The 20,882-nt window shown below is 33.8% G+C and overlaps 2 protein-coding genes and 1 pseudogene across 2 annotated transcripts; 1 reads left to right on the forward strand and 2 right to left on the reverse strand.

Annotated features, from left to right (window-relative positions):
* Positions 1 to 5,437: 5,437 nt before the first annotated feature.
* On the reverse strand, positions 5,438 to 6,641 carry LOC111391024. The gene has a single exon (XM_023016154.1). The coding sequence runs from the start codon at positions 6,513 to 6,515 to the stop codon at positions 5,697 to 5,699; it is 819 nt and encodes a 272-aa protein (XP_022871922.1). The 5' UTR covers positions 6,516 to 6,641; the 3' UTR covers positions 5,438 to 5,696.
* A 932-nt stretch (positions 6,642 to 7,573) lies between these two features.
* On the forward strand, positions 7,574 to 9,327 carry LOC111391012 (annotated as a pseudogene).
* A 503-nt stretch (positions 9,328 to 9,830) lies between these two features.
* Positions 9,831 to 11,472, reverse strand: LOC111391025 (shikimate O-hydroxycinnamoyltransferase). Its single transcript, XM_023016155.1, has one exon. The coding sequence runs from the start codon at positions 11,284 to 11,286 to the stop codon at positions 9,928 to 9,930; it is 1,359 nt and encodes a 452-aa protein (XP_022871923.1). The 5' UTR covers positions 11,287 to 11,472; the 3' UTR covers positions 9,831 to 9,927.
* Positions 11,473 to 20,882: the final 9,410 nt, after the last annotated feature.

Here is a 20,882-nt window from a genome sequence, read left to right on the forward strand (position 1 = left end):
ATTTATTCTTATTAAGATTAAGAAGATTTTGTGTTTATTTTTTAGGTTTTTGAGCAACAATTCAAGATTCAACCAACCACTCAATTGTATGAGAATAGTTTTAGTTTACGAGCTTTGCTCTTTTTTTCCCCTACTATTTTTTTTTTCTCTTGCACCCCCTTTTTCTTTTCTTTTTTTGGGTATTTTCACTTGCAAGAAATTCTACTTTTGTTGTGCGGTACATAGTCCAAATGTGGATACAATTGACTATGTGCATATCTCTCATTAGCGTGCTTTTAATCAAGTTTTTCTCATATCATAAAGTAACACGCTAACATTACCTTTAAAAAAACTGCAATGGGAAATGGCTCGTACGTACAAAAAAGAAAACAAAAGAACCCATAACGTTCTAGAGCATGTTTGAGCTCCATTTTTTACTAGAGTTATTTTGAAATATTAGATTGGCGAGGAATGTGTGGTTAAAAAAATAAGGAAAATTTTTAAATTTGAGTGTAATATTATTTTATTGAAGAATTTGTGGTTCAAAATAAAAGAGAGAAAAATATATTTTGAAAATAATGGAGATCAAACAAAGCCTAGGTCATAAAGATAAAGACCAAAGTACTTAGCCCCCGTTTGGATAAAATAGAGTTTTGAATAGTCATTTTTTAGAGAATATTGTGTTAAAAAGTAAGAAAAAGTTTTAAGATTACGTGCAAAATATTTTATCGTGTGAATGTATGATTTGAAAATGAGTATATAGAAAAAAGAATTTTGAAATAATAGTTGTCAAACAGAGTTAGTTATTTAATGTTCAGAAAATGCAATACAATTGCTGATACGGCTATTTGGAGAATTCAAAATCTTATTAAACTACTCACAAGTTCTGGTATGTTAAGCAAAGATGCATTGTATGGAACATATTGGCATTGGGTGCCCTGTGAGTAAGATGCATGTCCCAAAGCTGATTAAAATGGAAAAAGCCTAACAACAGAAAGTTTAAATTGAACACTTATGGGTGCTTTTAAAGCACCCTCCAGGCAAGCTGTGGGAGGAGGGGTTATTAGACTTTGCAGGGGAGCTTATTTTTGCCTTTCATGAATTTTATGGAGACTGCTGTCATAGCTTTGATGTCGAGGTGAAAGTTCTTCTTTGTGGGCTGAGAGTGTGCAACCCATATAATCTACAACCTGTTTGGGTTGAGATGGACTCGGTTTCAATGTATCAACTAGTATAGAAAAGAAGTAGAGAGCTCGTGGAATATTGCATACATCTTGGAAGAAATCTTTCGACTATGTGCACAACTTAAGTTGATGATCAACTATATTGAACTATCAGTAGAGAAGGAAATGTGATCGTGTATTGGATGGCGATTGAAGGTCATCGTAGTGAGCGTATTAAAATCTTGAAAAACAAGGATACAAGGATCTTCAAGGGGAGAACTCAGAGAATGAGAGTTCCATTTCTTAGATCCTAGAAAGCACAACAAAGAACTATGTTCTCACTTGGATATAGCTAAAAATACAAGAAGTCCTATTTTTCTTTAGTATGAAAATATAGGTTTGTTCCTATGCATGTTTATTTCGTGTATCACGTGTAGTTATGACAATATCAGAGCTCTTTGATAGGAAATATAGCCTTCCTTTTTTGTGAAAGTCTCACCTTTAGTGGAAACCATCATACCCCTTCTCAAGAGAGTATACCAGGTTTGAACGGGGCATTCCTCCTGGCTACACGAATAGGAAAAGTTTCAATTATAGATTATCTCAAGTTTTAGTCTTTGAAATGGGCAGTGCTCCCATTTTTATATCCTAGCATCAATTTCTTGTCTTACTCTCTTGGCCTCTCGAAGTAAGGCTAGCATTTCTCTATCCTTACTGTACTGCATTTTTATACAAATAGATACAGTAAAGCTGTAGAGGTCATTGCTAAACCGCCCCTAAGGACATAGATTGGGGTCCAAATACCTCCAAACTAAACAACAATTGGTTTAAGAGAGGAGAAAAAAGGGGGCTTCATTTTGTTGATTAGGTTGACAGGTTTCTTTAAGTTTCATGAGTGTAGCTCAAGTCTTTTGCAGGACAAGAGTTCCATATGTTGGGTTCCCCAACCTTGCATGCAGAGTGTGATCGTAGGGCCTTAACCTTCAGATTGAAGTGTAAGTCCTTATTTAAATTGGTAAATTTGGGACTCCAAGTGACTGAAACCATCAATGTTGACTTTAAATTGCATGCAACTTTCATATGATTCACTCACGATTAGACGGTGAAATTGCCAAATCACTTAACATTTATCTCCAATTCAACTTAAAAGATATTGTAATTTAGTGTCCGATTTGACAATTTCTATGACATGAAATCTAAATTCACATGTTCAAATAGGTTGGAGATCGAAAACCTCATTTTTAGAAATTAGGGTTCGATAACCACAGTATGTGAGAGGTTAGGGAGCCCAACCCTAATTTACTCTAAACTTTTTGCACGAGGGAAATAAAATCTACAGATATAACGTAGTGCACTCACTTAATACTGATAGAAACAAGGTACGACTGCGACGAGCGAAAATAGATCATTAAAAGGATCTTATGATACAAAATAAGTAGGAAACATATAATCAAATAATATAGAATCTAGTAAATAGACATAATAAAATCCTAAGAAATGTAGCATATAAACCCTTAATAACTTTTGTTCAAGGATCTAAACATAGAAAGTATGCATACAATAATGGGTAATTGACACAAAACATTCTTACCTTTCAAGTTTATTGTGGAAAACGTCATTACCTTTCACTTTTTGACATTTTTGCCCTTACCTTTCACATTTATTTGCACTGAACGTCCTTTTCACCAATTTTTAACATAAAATGACCAAAATACCCTCCTATTTAAATAAAACAAAACATAAAAATAAAATAAAAAAATAAATTACAATCTTACTCCTAAATGTTTTAAAAAGTGCAGGTGAGTCCAAATAATTATTAAAAGGCCGAATAGTACAAAATGTCCCTATGTTTGACCTATAGTGTGCAAAAAATCCATACGTTTCAAATTGGTGAAAATGACGTTTTCCACAATGAAACATAAAAATAGGGATGAAAATGCAAAAAAATTGAAATTTAGAGACCTTTTTCGCAAGAAGTGTCAAACGTAAGGATTTGTTTGCTATTAGACCTTATTAAAAAAAAAAAAAAACTCTCTCTCCCTTCTCCTCCAAATAGGAATGCCACGTTAGAAGTGAAAAAACTCCTACCAACCAACGCCCAAACCGTCGAATCTCTATATCGCTGAACCATCTGTTGATATTTTAAGATCATGAAGAGAGACACCCTAGTAAGTATAGTTGATTGGTGTGTTGGAAATGACATGTGTCTTTCTAGAACAGGTGATGCCGCCAGTATTTGCTAGTTGGGTATTTTAGCTTGCAATTTCGAACAAATCTATTGACACGAAGGTTTCAAGGTTAGATGTTGGGTGGTATGTGTAAAGAGAAATGAGGGCTTTTCGGTGGTATGGTGATCCAATTGTTTGGGTGGTGGTTTGCTGGAGTTTTTTAACTTCTAAGATGGCTGACCCATTTGGAGAAGAAGAGAGAGAGAGAGAGAGTTGTTATTTTTAATATTTTAATAAGGCCTAATAGTAAAAAAATCCCTATGTTTGACACTTCTTGTAGAGAACGTTCCTACGTTTCAATTTTTTTGCGTTTTCATCCCTATTTCAACATTTTATTGCGTAAAACGTCATTTTCACCAATTTGAAACGTAGGGACGTTTTACATACTATAGGCCAAATGTAGGGACATTTTGTGCTATTAGGCCTTTTATAATTATTTGGATTTACTTACACTTTTTAAACATTTAGGAGTAAGATTGTAATTTATTTTTTATTTTTTTATTTTTTTTGGTTTTATTAAAATGGGAGGGTGTTTTGGTCATTTTATGTTAAAAATTGGTAAAAAGGACATTCAGCGCAAAGAAATGTGGAAGGTAAGGGCTAAAATGTCAAAAAATGAAAGTTAGGGATGTTTTGTGCAAATTACCCATACAATAATCTTCTAGAATTCCCCTCAGAAGAAAACCTGGTAGAATACTTGCACAAGTTAATTATCATTGGCAACACCAAGTATTTTATGCCCTTTTTGCTCTGACTTCAGCCCATATACTTCGTTGCACTTTTCTTGCTTCATGCTTCTCTGAAAATTTTTGGAACGTCATTGAAATTTTTTGGCAAGCATGCGTGGAGATCAGAAATGGCTATCTCATAACTCAAGAAAAGCAAGCATGTTTTCCATCATGGACATGATAATTTGGAACCAAATATTAGTAATCAGATAGGTAATGCGTGCAGATACAAGTTTTCTGTATCTAAATTAACAAGGATAAAGAGGACTCTTCAAGAAGGATGGAGGAAGGAAAATAATTCTGTTAATAGCTATGAAAAGAAGTTGGATCAAGAATCATCAAAGAAAGTAATCAATAAGCTATGACATAACATCAGTAGTAATGTCATGGAATTCTGAGGCATTCCACTAATTTCATTTTCATCAACTCAGTCTGTTTACTCTTCTTCTCTCTATTTGCTCACAATCTCCATTTTCAGGTCACTATTAGACCCAAAGACCATCACACAGGGCACACTAAATCAAAAAAATGATTACATTTCCAGCGTCCACACTCCTTCCAAAACCCAAAAAGTTAGCCATGGCAAAACGAACATGAGCCCATGTCCTTCAAGAACTTATGAATTTCAGGATCTCACAATTTAATTAGCAAGTTTACCTCCATCTTTATGTGTTGAAGGTATCATTCATAATGAGGAAGTTGAATTAGGAGACTTCATGAGATATTTACGATGAGTTCTTATATAATTAAACAAATTCCTCGAATCCTACAATGTCAAATTACATACCAATATTCAGTCTTTTCTTCTCCTTTCAATTCACTCACATCTCCCATTTCAGGTCAGTAGTAGTCCCCAAGAAGATACATTTGATGAGCGAATTACATCATATTGATCAAGTCCCCAGTGTCCACACTCAAAATCCAAAAATCTTGCACAGGAAAATCCAATATCTGTAAATGTCCTTCAGAGACTAAAGAATTTCAGGATCCCACATTTTATTTTTCAAGTTCCGCCCCATCATTATGTTTAAAAGATATAATACATAATCAGGCAATAAGAATTGGTATACTTCACAATATATATAACAGGAGATATACGCGAAGCCTATAATGATAACATAAATTCTGACATCACAGATATTATCCAAAAAAATGATCTAAGAAAACTCTTTTACTTCTTGATACATATGATTCGAACCTATACTTAAGCAGTTCCAGCAACCATAGCTGCTAAATATTCAAGAACTAAATAGCAAAGTTAGAAAACATAAACCAAATACATATATATTTCCAAAACATTTGTAGCGAAGTGCAAAAAGATGATATCCAAGAACATCTAAGAAATCTAAGGCATAAAAAAATTCACCATTCATGTGATCTCTAAACCATCAATTTACTAAAAGTGTACCATAAATGGTGCAGGATATCAATTTTTTCCTCCGTATAATATGTAGCAACCCAAACGTATACAATTTGTATCTTTATACTAATAAAACTCCACAAGCGGAACAGAAAACCATATAATAGGATCAAATTAAAAAAAAATGGAATATATCTTTCTTGTATAGGAAAATGTAGTGAACATAAACTGTAAGTGATCATTTAAAATTCTCATTATCACTTAGCTCATCTTCAATGCCAGAAACATCCATCCTTGCTGAAGCTTGCTTTGCCCACTTGATAATCTTCTCTGCCTCCCTACATATCTCTTCCTCTTCCTTCATAGCCTTCATCATCTTCTTTTTTTGACTTTTCGACGAAAAATTACTCATATCAGATAAAAACTCATCATTCTTCCCCCAATCAAGGTCTCTATCCAGACTCCTGTTTTCTTTGCTGTTTTTCCTCGAAGCCTTTTTCGGAGAACACCAAAAGCAACCAGTTTTTGCAGGTGGGGACAGAGACTCACCCGAAAAATCGTCCCACGAAGCCGAAGATGGGGATTTCGGTTGCTTTTTTCCCATTTTCCCTTGTGCGTTTTTCTTCAAAGAAGGAAAACTCTCATTCTCAAATGATTCTGTAGGCGATACGCAATTTTTACCAACTGGATTTTTCTTTAACCCATTTTCAGTTGATTTTGAACCCATTTTCTCCTTTGATCTTTCATCTGAAAAATACCCTTTAATTTCTTCACTAGGGTTAACCTTTTTGGCTTCATTAATCAGATCCCTGTTCTTGAATTCTGGGGTTTTTGAAGAATTGAAGCTTTTGGTTGACAAAAGATCGGACTTCGATTTCTCTACTGGGAAAGATTTGAGTTTTTGAAAACGGGTTTCAAGATGAGATGGAAGATCGGAATCATTGAAACCAGAACAATTAATGGCAGCAACTTGCTCAAGCACAGTAAGGTCCATTGCCTGAGACAGAAGCTCATCGACCTTCTTCTCATCATCACTGTCCGTCAGAAAATCGGCCATAGTACAGAGAGATAGTGAGATTTCAGTATGTGGCGTGTGAAATTGAGGTTATTGAACCGTTTTGTTGTGTAGTTTTCATTTTTTTCCGACGGTTCTGTGCAGTGAGTCTCAACGGCTAATTCACGAATTTGTCGCTTTGTCATCTCATAATTTCTTTACCTGGACCCCACTCTGAATAGGCTCACGCAATCCTAGATTCCTAATTACAATTCTTTAATTTAAGGGGTAAATTGCAGTTTCTGTCCCAACCTTTCCCAAAGGTTGCAGATTTGTCCTTACTTTTGTTTTCTAGCAGCATACACTCCCACGACCTTTTGAAAATTAGTAGATTCGTCCCACGGATAGATTCTCTCAAGACCTTAAACCAATTGAGGCCAAGGCCTAATAAAGGACCAACATATGTACAAAAAGTATCAAGGGAAAAGATTATTTGGATACACAAATTAATTAATTGAAGAGTTGAAAAATACTTAAAAGGGTGTTTGATAGACATTTTTTTATGTAAAAATGCATTTTAGAATAGTAAATTGATGTGAAATGTGTGGTTGAAAAATAAGGAAAAATTTTTGATTTACGTGTAATATTATTTTAATAAAGAATGTGTGATTGAAAAGAAGAGAGAGAAAAATGTATTTTGAAAAAAATGGCTATCAAACGAGGCCTAAATATATATAAAATTCTGAATTCACATGATAATTCTCTTCAATATTTTTTTTTTTTCTAGATATCATACTTATTGTTGATATCACTCCCAAATCAAGTTTGCTTAAACTATGCCATGAGCCAATATATTTGGAAGACGATACATAGGTTTGTCTCTTTACCATCACACACTAACTTATCTTTTGAGGTCGATGCCTCCTTGGCCCAATTTGAGTGTATCAGTACCTAATTTGATACTTGAACCCTTTCTACATTTATATACGTACATATATACACACGTGTTTTTCCCCCTTTTCTTCGTGTTTGAGTGTGAAAGCTAGAATGCATTTTTCACTCAAAAGGATGTGAGGAACGTACTCTCTAGTGCCAAAAACACTTGCTGAAATGTGAGACTAACTCTCCTGCAAAGCACTTTTCAACTTTGATATTCATTAATCTATTCATCAAATCACACACAAACAAACACCAAAAACACACACTAACTTGTACCCAAATTTTCTCCCAAAAATCCATACCATATCCAAGAAGAAATGGCCATCAACAAGCAACCAAAGAACCCATTAAGTTTGATCTAGCCACAACACTATTCTTCATAGTAATTTTCACAATTCCAGCTCTTCTCCTTCTCCACATACCATCAATTTCCATTTGTACAACCTTTTCCTCCACCAACAAGCCATAGTCGGGCAATCATTTAAACGCTGAATTCGCATGGAACAGGCTAAAATTAATTGATGGCAGGCCACCGTTGTCAATGACACTTAAAATTGCTGTCTTCTCTTGGAAATTGCCTACTTCCACTACTTCCGGTGGCATGGAACGCCATGTGCACACTCAGCATACGACTATTGCTGCCTGTGGACATCAAGTACATGTCTTTATTTCTCCACCACTTAATGATGCTCTCACAATCACATCACAAGAGCATTCTCCTTCCCAAGGAAGTCCAAATTTGTTGCCTATCGTATACATTGGCACAAGGGAGAATCGAACAAATGGCGATACAATATGTCTTGGGAACAATTTCAAGAAGAAAATTAATGCGAGCCATTTGATGTAACTCATTCCGAAAGTGTGGCTATCTTTATTGGTTAGCTAGACACGTCCCTCCCTTGTAGTTTCTTGGCATGGCATTCGAGGGCATGCAATCGAGTACCTACAAAGATATCGTATGCCAGCCAAAATAGCCCATATCCCTATTTTCAACAAAAGCATACAAAGCATGATTCCAAAAGTACTAAATGATAGTCGATTTTTTCAAAAAATTACGCACACCATGTGGCTATAAGTGATAGTTGGGGTAAATACAATAATATGTATACCAAATCCCCATTTGATGAGAGCACATAAGCCTTAATGGTGTAAACAAAGAAGATTCTCAACAAGATTCAAGATTTGGCCATGAATTTAAATCCAAAAATGGTGTCCACGAAAATGCTAGTTTAGTCCTTGGAGCAGCAGGACGACTAGTAAAGGATAAAGGGCATCCCATACTTTATGAGTCATTTTCCACTTGAATATCGACCTAATTGTTGCTGGCTCAGGACCATGGCTAAAGACCTACAAAGACTTAGGTCCACAAGTCATAGTTTCGAGTTCAGTAAATTCATCTAAATTACACACTTTTCTTAACGCGATCGATGATTTTGTTAATCCAACACTTGGGCTACTAGGGCTTGATCTTGTACGGATGGAAGCCATGATGAGTGGAAAACCTGTTTTGGCATCAATATTTCCTAGCATTAAAAGGACTCTTTTTTAATGATGAATTTGGTTTCATGGTTTTGCCAAAGGATAATTCTATATGTATATTATGGTATCCATAAGAATGTCCATAATGTACGTGTGGAATTCCATTATTTGAGGATTGAAAAAACTGTTTTTCAACTATCCAATAATGTTATGCCACTTATACATTATGGACACCCTTATGAACACCATAATATACGTGTAGCATAATCATTTGCCGAATGTATCAAAAGCATTGGAAAAGGTGGAGGCAGAAAAGATCAAAGAAGATACTACGGAGTCAGAGAGGAAAAGCTTGAAGGAAATATGCAGTTCTATGTTCACTGCATGGAATATATCACTGGCTTTTGAAAGATTGTTCTTTTGTTTTAAGAATGAAACATTTTGTACGTGCCATTAGAAAATTTGTCATCGTATTCTTCTCTTGTGGTATAAAAATTATGAAATGAATGACTACCTACACTTTGATGCCTAAATCAATTTATTATTTTGTTAATGAGTTATCAAGTGACACAATTTCCACTTAGTTTCTAGTGTTTGTTTAATTGGAGAATGGTGGCCAAGAGAAAATTTATATGAAATTAAGTTAAAACCTCTATCAACATGTCTTAGGCTAGGACAAATTGTAAAAACTTTCATGATTCGTAAAGATTTTAACGTCATGTCATTGTCTATGCATTAAACCCTTGTTTGACGGCCTTCTATTTTTGCATTGTAAAGTTTTTTCGAATTTTTCGATAGTGGCATACTAATTAAAAAGTACCTACCACTTGATAGCCCCCCCGCCCCCCTTTTATTTTTTTTGATCAAAGCAAGGGTTACACGTCTACATCAAAGATGAGTCGAGTGCGAATAACAATTAAGTATTCAATCAAAGAAAATTAGAGGATTCTACTTTAGAAGTAAATAATTCATAAACTGAATATTTCATAATAGCAAGTTATATATTGTTACAATAACTAATGCCCACAATCTCTTTGTAATATGCCACAATTGTACATTAAAGTTGAAGAAGACTCGAATTCATCGGCCGAAACACATTACTAGGATCTGATTCTAGCGCCGCAACCATCTCCGGCCATAATATTGCTGACACTGTCCAAGAACCATCTCCTCTAGCACTTTCCCTTTGGTTCATGTACCCAACTCCAAGCCTCTCTATGGTAGAGCATACGGTTCCGAGCACCGGACTTCCAAAACCAAAGTCCAGTTCTGCCACTGGAAACCTTCTCCCAGACGATATGACGAGGGTTGGAACGTCGAGTCCCAAGACACTCTTGGCCAGCATTAGTCCTGGCCTATGGCACTCAATCCAGTCAATCAAGTCCCTGAAATGTTCTTCATTTGTTATCTTAGATATTGCATTGTGAACCACATTTGCTATATCTGCAATAGACCCTTGGTTCAAATGATTCACAGTGGACTCTCCGAAAGTAACAGACAAGACATTTCCTATGTAATTTGACATTGAATTCTCAGGATCATTTGATCTTATTCTAGTTCTTCCATCAACTAACCAGCCCATCTTGCAATTCTTGTGTTTCTTATCAATTGCATTCACCATAACCTTCCATACATAGGCTGAAAATGACTCGATTTTCGTCCTTTTGGCACCATTAATGCATGCAAGTTTTTGCATCATATCAATGCTTGATTTTGGTATATAATATAGGCGTTTGAGCAACATACTAATGGTTGGAATTGTGCGTATATCGTCCAAAGTGCAGGATGCAAACGTGTCAGTCAACAGTGGATCGTAACTAGGTGGAACCCGTGCACACAGTGCTCGACTATGGTTCGGGGAGCAAGATATCAGCTTCTTATTAGCAATTTCACACCATGTAACAAGAAACTTACTAAAGGCAGTTGCATCACCTAGAGCATGGTCAAATGTGAATGTAATTGCCATGCTTCTACACGCATATCCCGTGATTTGGATTTTTACAGGAAAATTGTGATCGACAGAGACGAGTTTTCCCTTAAGGTACTCATCGATATTATAGAAGTTGAACTCCTTAAGAGAAATGTTCGTCTGTGCTTCTACGACAAGTGCACCACTATTGTCACACATGATCTCAGGCTCATTAGATTGTGGGTTTTGCACCATTCGACCAGAAAATGGGTAGAATAGTCTGAGACATTGAGCAAGGGAGGACTTAAGGGTCGCAACGGTTAAGTGAATATTGGGTGTTTTGCTATAAAAGTAGACATATGTAACAGGAAATCGACCTGATAAAAGGTCAAGATTTGAAAGAGTGATAATATGAGTCTCAGGCAATGAACCTGCAGCTTTAACAACAGTTTTTCTGATGAATTTTACCTCAAAATTTCCATGATAATTAGCATCATCGTGTGCCATTGCCAAGGCTATTATTGAAAGCACGCGCTCACTTATCGCAGATTAATCTTTCTAGTATTTTTCGAGACACTCGTGGAGGTCACTTGAGGACCCAATTTCCTGTCTTAAAACCCGACTCAAAAGATGAAAGAAGACCGGATCAAAAGAGATATGACTTTGGGAAGTTTGCTTAAGGTGTAAATCTAGAGTAGTTATATTTATAGTTGGTGATTCAGTAATATATTGCTTGATGGTGTCATATCAGTTAGTGCTGAAATTGACTCTTCATGTTCTTAGAGCCGTCAATAATATAAAGCAATTTTGCACTTTCTCAAATGACAAGACTGAGTTGATACAGAGTCGGTAGTTTACCTACTCAACAGCTCAAGAGACGCCTGAGCCACTTCTGGAAGGGAAATGTTAACTCCAAAGATTCTTTAACAATGGCTCATGCGATACAAAATCTAAATATAAGTGCATAACCCTACTTCTTCTTGCTATGTAAAAGGCCGATTAGGATTTTGTATCCACCCGGCTAGCGAGTTTCTTTTACTTAGTTTGTTAAAAAGGCGGACCTTTGAGCGAATTAGAAACGTCTTTTTATGTAAGAACTCCTAGCGTTGGAGGGGGAGTATTAAGACCGGGGTTCCATTATTAAAGGTCAACATTATTAAAAGAAGTAGTCCAAACTCTTATAAGTTGGTCTATATTTTTATTTTTATTCAATGTGAGACTTTAATTTATTGTTTATCATGCTTCCGTAAGATGATGGTTTGTTTAAAGAAACTAATCTTAGAGTCCATGTGTTCATTTTTTGAATTTTAATCGAATCGCTCATTTGAGGTTAATGGATTATGATAGGGGCGGTCTTGGTATAAGGACCTCTAGGCAAAGACCTGGGCCTCAATATTTTGGGGGGCCTCCAAAAAAATTCCATTCTAGTGTTTCTATTTTTTAATGATCCATATTTTAATTTAATTACTATTGTTGATTAGACCAATGTATTCTGCTAGCAACTTAAGGTTAGGGATGTCAAATGGGCCGAGCCGGCTCGCCGACTCGGCTCGTCAAAGCTCGGTGCGTGGGCTGCTCGGGCTCGTCAAATGACTAGCCCGAGCTCGAGCCGAACGGGGGGTCGATTCCAACGAGCCGAGCCCATGAGCCGGCTCATCCAAAAAAATGGAAAAAAATTGAAATTTTATCAATAAAAATAGAAAAATTTGCAAAAAAAAAAAAAAAACACTAGCTCGCGAGCGGCTCGTGGGCTCGGCCCGGCCCACGAGCTCGTGGACCCAGCCCAGCTCGCCCACAAGCAACGAGTCGAGCCCGAGCCGAGCCGACTCGGCTCAACCCAGTGCCACCCCTACTTTTTAAAGGATTTTAACTTAGATCTCTCATTTATGCATAGGCGTAAAGAAAGAACATAGTGATGTTGATTTTTATTATATTTATTGTTTTGAGTTCATTAAACAGTTAGAATTGTTTGCTCTCTTTCTCTATAATGAAAAGATAAAGAAATTCGGCACTCTTTTATTGGCATCACTATTATTTATGTATATTACTTCCAAATTGTCAGTTAAAATTGAAGAAGTACATAAACTGAAAAAGTTTTGTCACAAGCTGTAAATTAACTTCCATATTCAATTCAATTCTCTGTCTTCTATTAATGGAATTTCCTATGGAAAATAAATAAAAATTGAAAAGGTTAGTCCATTCAAATATCCCTATGAATGCAAATAAATATTTTTAAAGGTCTCGTAATAATTAGTCGCTTAGGGCCTTGAAATTATCGCAGTCGATATTGGGCTTTTATATCATATTAAGACTTATTGTCCTATGTTAAAAGATCAAAGTCGCTCAAATTCTTATAAGTTGATTTATATTTTCATCTTTGTTTGATGTGGAATTTTACGCTCTAATAGAGAGTGGAACGCAATAGAATTGGGAAAAGAGGCATGTAGGGGACGACACAACAACTTAGCATGGAAGATATTAATATCACTCGTAGCACATGAAATAGAAGAAGCGCCAAGGAGAGCATTTCAAAACTACATTAGTGACGTATTTAGTACACTCAATTGAATATAATAGAACAAAATAACGAATTTCATATTAATTATATCCAATCTCCACATTTCAAAGATGTGAATAATAAACAAGAAAAGTCGAGATATCTTCTCATGACACCATTTTCTCAAGTGTCCTCATTATGCTTACATTCCAATGACACCATTTTCTAAAGTGCACTCATTATGGCTTACATAAGATTGTAGTAAGTGGAGCTAGAAATTATGAGTTTGCCAGAGAAATGTGGCAATTTCTTCAATTGGTGGGAAAAAAAAAATCAATTAAATTGGGTGTACAGGGTAGCAACTTACAAACGTCCTACAGAGCACTCCCATGGGGGTCGAGCCCACATGGGATCTTGTGTAATAAAAAATGGCCAAAAAAAATATTGATCCCACCCATTATAAGATATCTGTAGGATGTCTGTGAATGCTGAGTCAGTACTACCTGCACAGTCCAAAAATATATTATAATAAATTCCACCAACTACAAAGTAAAGGTATTGAAATCAATGGTTTAGACCAAACTAGTTGACATCTCAAATCAAAGGAGCTAAGTATATACCACAATAATTCTCATGCCTAGTGAAAGTAAACATTACTTACTTTTACCTAGAGTTAACTATTTGTTCTTACAATATGATGATATTTATTTTTAATGTTGTCTTATGTAAATGAAAATATCATCATATTTATAAGAATCAAAATATATTTTTCAACAGTGATTTGATTCCGTTTCAACTAAATATTTTTCAATAAAATAATATTATTCTCAAATTCATGACTTTTTTATTCACATATTTTTCATCAATATACTATTATGACAAAAATGGAGCTCAAACAAGGGTGTCTCTAGTGATGGCTCGGCTCGGCCCTTTAACCCACTAGCTCGGCTATGGCTCGTGGTGAGCCGAGCTCACAAGCGGCTCGTGAGCTCGTGATTTTTTTAAATTTTTAAAATTTTTTTAGGTAAATTTGCACATTTTGAACATTTTTTTTTAAAAAAAATTAATATTTTTTTACAAGCTCAAAATGGCTCATGGGCCTTGTACCCACAAGCCGCTGGTGGGCTCAGCTCGTGGGATTGAGCCCCTGCTCGGCTCGAGCTCATCATTTGACGAGCTCGAGTCACTCATGAGCCGGGTTTTGACGAACCAAGTGATCAAGCCGACGAGTTGCTCGGCCCATTTGACATTTCTAGGTGTCTCTCCATCCTATTTGTTCATCAAATTTACTCGAAAAATGATGTTTCTTGCCCTAATGCTTCGACAGAAAAGCCAAATGGCTAGGGTGCAGGAGGGGTTAAAAAACAGGTCCTCCACGTGGCCCCTACATTGGAGGGGCTGTTGTCACCCTGAAAGCACGGTTGATGGTTCGAAACGAACTTTTATTAATCAGTATATCATGGCGATCAAAGAGCGGCAATTTTTAATTGGTTGGCTTCCACTAACATCAAATCAAAAGGCCATATAATTATTGCCACTACAAAAAGCAGCCCAAGAAATTGCGCAACCCATCAACCCTAACGTGTCATCGCTTTCTCCCCAATAATTTTAATAAAATAATACTATGTAGTATGAGGAGTGCTAGACAATCACTATCATCTAGATCATTGCTAAGCACCCATATTTTTATTGATGTTTTATAAAATGGTAATTAACACAGAACATCTTTATTTTTCAATATTATTGTGTAAAATGTTCATACATTTTATTTTTTAGCACTTTTTTCCTTGCATTCACTTTTTATTGTAGAAATTATCATTTTCATCAAATTTCCGTATAAAAGGACAAATATGTTCCATATTTAAATAAAACAATAGAAAAGAAAAGAAAACTTAAAGAATAAATTGTAATTATACTCTCAAACTTTTTTAAAAAGTACAAATTAGTCCAAATAAATTATTAAAAGGATAGTTAGCACAAAATTCCCTACCTTTCATTATTATTGTGCAAAACGTCACTACCTTTCATTTTTTGACATTTTGACCCTTATTTTTATATTTCGTTACAAAAATCATTATTTTCATCAATTTTCTTAATTAAAAATTGTAAAATGACAAATATAACCTCCTCTTTAAATAAAGAACAAATTGCAACTAAACAATCTACACTCCCAATTTTTTTTTAATAAAAAAAGTACAAATTTTAAGTTATTTATTTGAAATTTATTTGTACTTTTTTAAAATTTTGAAAATATATTTACAATTTTTTTTATTTTTTTTATTTATTTATTTTTTTGTTTATTTAAAGAGTAGTGAATATTTGTCATTTTACAGTTTTTAATTGGGAATGGATGAAAATAACGATTTTCGCAATGAAGTATTAAATAAGAGTGAAAATATCAAAAAAATGAAAGGTATGGACGTTTTGTGCTAATTATTCTGTTAATAATTTATTTAGACTAAATTGCACTTTTTAAAATCTTTTGGAAGTATTCTTTAAGTTTTCTTTTTTTCTTATTATTTTATTTAAATAGGGGGTATATTTGTCATTTTACACGAGAACTTTGATGAAAATGATGATTTCCACAATAAAAGGTGAAGATAAAGATAAAAGTTTCAAAAAATGAAATGTGTGGACGTTTTGTACAATAATATTGAAAGATAAGATCGTTTTGTGCTAATTACCTTTTTATAAAATCATGAATCTTCTTTTCTCTAAAAAATCTGCTACATATACAAAAATATTTTGGCAGAATTTTCACAGAGTACATATGACAGTTTCCTTTTAGACAATAATAATAATAATGATAATAATAATAATAATAATAATAATAATAATCCAAAAGTCGGACCAACTAGATGTTGATGTGGCAACATCTAGTGAAATTCTGGCACTACAACTTCTGTATGAGCAGAAAATTTGCTATTTATAATTTGTGGATATAAATTTCTATTCAGCATAATTAATTATGTATTTTTACTATTCTTTCTTACTTTTCATTACATCACTTTCATGGAGAACATTGTTCTTTCCGCGATACTATTCTTTCTTACCTTTCATTACATCACTTTCATGGAGAACATTGTTCTTTCTGCATAATGATGAAATATATTACTTTCATCTTATGTTAAGTCTTATTCAATGTCACATAAGATTGATGTAGATTTGATATCACACAAGAACCATGTGGACGAGCTAAGGCCAACCTTTATGGAAGAGTTAAGCCCTCTAGTGTTGAAGCCAACCCACACAAGGTTGAGGAGTCCAAATATTGGATCATAGTCATTACTCAAAGCAAAATTGATTACAAGATACCAACAAGTACTAGGCCTAAACCGAGGTAAAGGATAAGTCCTTGTTTGGTAGAAATTCAAATTAATATTTTAATTTAAGTCTAAATCAACAATTAATTTTAATCATATATTTCATATATAAGATCCACAACCTTTTAACAATATATTTCATCAACTTTTGATCAAAAGCTACTAAAAATTTAATCTTAATCCCCACCAAATAGGGGCTAATGTTCAAAGATTGTGAGGCCTCACTAGGTCTGAGAGGAAATCACGTATGGAAGTCGACTAAAGTCTTAAACAATAAGCCAATGACACTCTATTAATCAAGATCCATGTATAGAGACCAAAAATCAAGGAGACCTCCCATGTCATGTGTTCGTTAGGCTACCAACCCCACAAGGGTCATAGTTCCTAGTACCCCATTGGGAAAAGGTTTAAACTACTTTGTCCAATTTTTTTGACATAATGGTTGACATCCTCTCAAATGAGGATGGGTCCACATGAATGAAAAAGTCCAAAAAAGGAATGGGCCCTCATTGTAAGTGTCGATCAGTCATTATGTCAAAAAATTTGATCATTAGAGTATTGTTCAAGAAAGAAAGTATCTTGACATAGTGCAATAGGATGAGATGTGCCTACGTCACCTGGCAATCGTTATTAGGGAAAATGTTACAAAACATTCAGATGAAAAGTGACTCTTATCATACCTCTATTGGAATACAAAAGCGAAATTATCTAGAAATTAAAAATTTCTTTAATTCAATAAATAAGATCGTCTAGATATTCACATGTATGTTATATCGAACATAAAGGATTCAAATTTTTATCTAAATTCGATGATCAATTCTTGAATTAATTTTGAATCACGAACTTTCAGCCTTTTTTAATTTCAAAAACTTGATACTTCAAATCTCCAAGTATTCTATGGTATTCTCCAAAGTCAAGATTATATCGGTGGGTGGACACCTTCTTTTAATTAAATCAATAAACTAATTAATGAATTGGACAATTGAAAAAATCAAGAAAAATGTTTTTCTCTCTCTATCCAAATTTGAACACCATGAAATTATGTATTATTGTTATTGTACAATTTCATAGGATGTCTATGATCCATCTAATCTCAACTTGTAGCAATAGAAGAGTTACAATCCTTATACAATAATAATTTCACATTCAAATAAAAGTTCTAATTAAAATCCAAATATGAGTTTTAATTAAATTTCAAATCTAATTAGTTTACATTTAATTATATGTGTAGTCCTAGAATTTCAATTTCATTTATAATTAAATTTACAATTTTCATAGTAATTACAATTGAGTAATTATAATTATAAAAGCCTAAAACTATTATAATTACCGTAATTCAGTTCCAATATTTTATGGGGCTACTATAGGGACCTGATCGGATATATATTATCCAAACTCCAATAATTAGATCATGTCTAGTCTATCCTAGGCCACCCAATCTAATTATTAGTCTTTGTATTTTCTACAAAATGCAAAAGATTGAATTCTTGGAATGTATAAGATCACAGAAGCCAATAAATATGTAATTCTTTCCTCAGACCTATCGTTTATGTATTTCATTCCCATCCGAGATTCTATAATTAGGTACAAGCATAACTGACCGTTTTACTCTTCTAGTTATTTTCTCTAAAGGTCTTGTGAACTAATCACATATGTCGAAGTTTAACGGTCGCCCAACACTAAACTCAGAATTTAGCCGTTTAACAGAAAATATTTAAGTAGCCACTTTACGCATTTTTTAAGGTGACGGTTCCTAATAGGAATTCATGTTCTCTAATTTGCTCATTCTCATATTCCCAACTCATCGAGATATTTGACTAATCAAATTGATCTTACCCATTAATAAATCAAAGAACTATTACAATTACGAAAAGATATACATAATTTTGTCGAGGGATTTAAATGAAATATGCAGTGGTCTAGCGGAATTTAATTTTCCACATGGTCATGCTATGAATTAAATTCGACACGTGGCCCGTTTAGTTAAGGACAAATCACAAACTTGAATAGTGAATCGATCAACACTACAACCTTCCAGTACAACGGGTCAACCCTTATACATGGGTGGTGAAGAAATCATTTATGATCAAAATATAAGTTGTGTCACACTGTACTTCTTAATGCAAGTACCCAACTTATATTATCTCAAGTGATTATATGCACTTTAATTCACATGCTAAATAATAAATAATGCAATAAATAAATAAAATCACAATTTATTTATTATAAATAAATAATTTATTGTAAAAAAATGTATTATATGGGTACACAAGCCAACAACCTCCATTTTGGGAAGGTGATTTAATGAGTCAGCCACCCATCACATCAACCTATAGGTTACGGGGCCTGTAAATTTCTTAGCTACTGTTTCGTCTATTTTTTGAAAACTCATTTTAATTACACATTTTCCTATAAAATAATTTTTTACATAAATAAAAAAAAATCTTATTTTTTAGCTATATATTTTTCGAAAAATCACTATTCAAAAACACATTTCTTCCTTAAAATGGGGCTCAAACAAGAGCTTACTTTGTTGTGTAAAATCTTGAGAACCCATAAATTAGATATTGTTATTTTAGAGTTTTATTTTTATTTTTCACCCGAGATTGATGACATGTTTGATAGAATTTATTTGAGAATAATGAGTTATTGAATAATATTTTCTGGATAATGTATGATCAATAAGTAAGGAAATTTCATTAATTTGTCTGTAAAATATTTTATTGTATGAATATGTAGTAGATAATGATTTTATAGCGAACAATTGAAAATTTTAAAGGATGACAAACTGGGATTGAATTATATGGAGTTGACATCTTTTATAAGTAGACATGTGGCTTCTTTCTATTTGTTAACAATAGCTCACTGAGTCATGAGGGTGGATGCATGGGGAAAATGAGGGGGCAATAAGGATTGTAGTCCTTTTCTGCCTTAGTCCAATAAAATGAAAAAATATATATTTTTTAAATATAGTCCATAGCCCAACAACAATCAACTAGCCTAGCCCAATTTCTAAAACCAATTTTTTAAGGAAAAATTTCATAGGAAAAAATACATAAATTCAATACTTTAAGTGTACAATTTCATATTTAACAAACTCATAAAAAAATTTCATAAATCAGGTGCTAAATATAATATAATATATGTTATTCTAACTGAAATTTAGAATATTCATAGGGACAATATTTCAAACTCACTCAAATATCTTTTACACTCAACTCTTTTTCATTCTCTCTCTTACCTCACTCTTTTTCTCTCTTTAATATATATTATTTAATAATTATTTCTCTCACCTTCGTCTTTCTCTCTCTTACACCTCTCACTTTATCTTGAATCATGCTACTTGTACATTGTGCTTTACATCATTTTTGACATTGTGTCACGTGTCGACACGTGATTGAATATGTTTTGAATTTAATACACTTTCTCGCCAAAGACAATTTGAATTTGCATACAATATCAAACACAATATACAAAATGAAATGTACAAGGAGGATTATTCCTTTACCTTTCTCTCTTTTACACCCCACATTCTCTCTTTCTACATTCATGATTTCTTTTTTTTTCTTTTTCTTTTTTTTAAAAAAAAAACATTAGGTTGTTAGATTTTGTGACATCTTAAAATTTTGACATCTATAATTTAATTAAACGGGTCACAGAGTCATAAAGCAGCCAAAAAAAAATTACAATTGTAGGTCACAATTATAAATTTACTCGCAAATTACACGTTTTTATAGGTCACAAATTATTAATTTATCTCAAATTAAAATTAATTTATTACAATTTATTTATCGGCCAGAAAGACACAAATCATGGTCACAAAACGTACATATTTTAGATCACATATTATTTGTTGATTATAAATTCTGATTTTATTGGTTAGGATTACCCAATAATTAGACATACACACTCAACCACTATCAGCACACCACCATCACATACACATATCAATATGACTATCATCATCTGTAATGCACATCCACGGCCACTACTTGTAACACCATTGCCCCACTTGTACCACAAACTACTATCACCTCCTCCAATCCACCAACTCACGACCACCACCACATCTACATCAAATACAAATTAACACCATCACCACAAAAACATCACAACCTATGCCACACCACAAATTCGCACAAACACAATATATATTTGCAACACCACCATCTTATAGTCCGACATTGCATCACCATCTCACCCAGATCTAACAACAACATCACCAACGTATAAAATCGCACTAACAAAAAGTCACCAGCACAAGAATCACCACACGGCCACCC

This window comes from Olea europaea, unplaced genomic scaffold, assembly GCF_002742605.1.
Source record: "Olea europaea var. sylvestris unplaced genomic scaffold, O_europaea_v1 scaffold74, whole genome shotgun sequence".
Classification (NCBI taxonomy): domain Eukaryota; kingdom Viridiplantae; phylum Streptophyta; class Magnoliopsida; order Lamiales; family Oleaceae; genus Olea; species Olea europaea.

Bases quoted from the DNA above. Each gene is read 5' to 3' on its own strand.
- LOC111391024 (XM_023016154.1), bottom strand. From the start codon at position 6,515: ATGGCCGATTTTCTGACGGACAGTGATGATGAGAAGAAGGTCGATGAG.
- LOC111391025 (XM_023016155.1), bottom strand. From the start codon at position 11,286: ATGGCACACGATGATGCTAATTATCATGGAAATTTTGAGGTAAAATTC.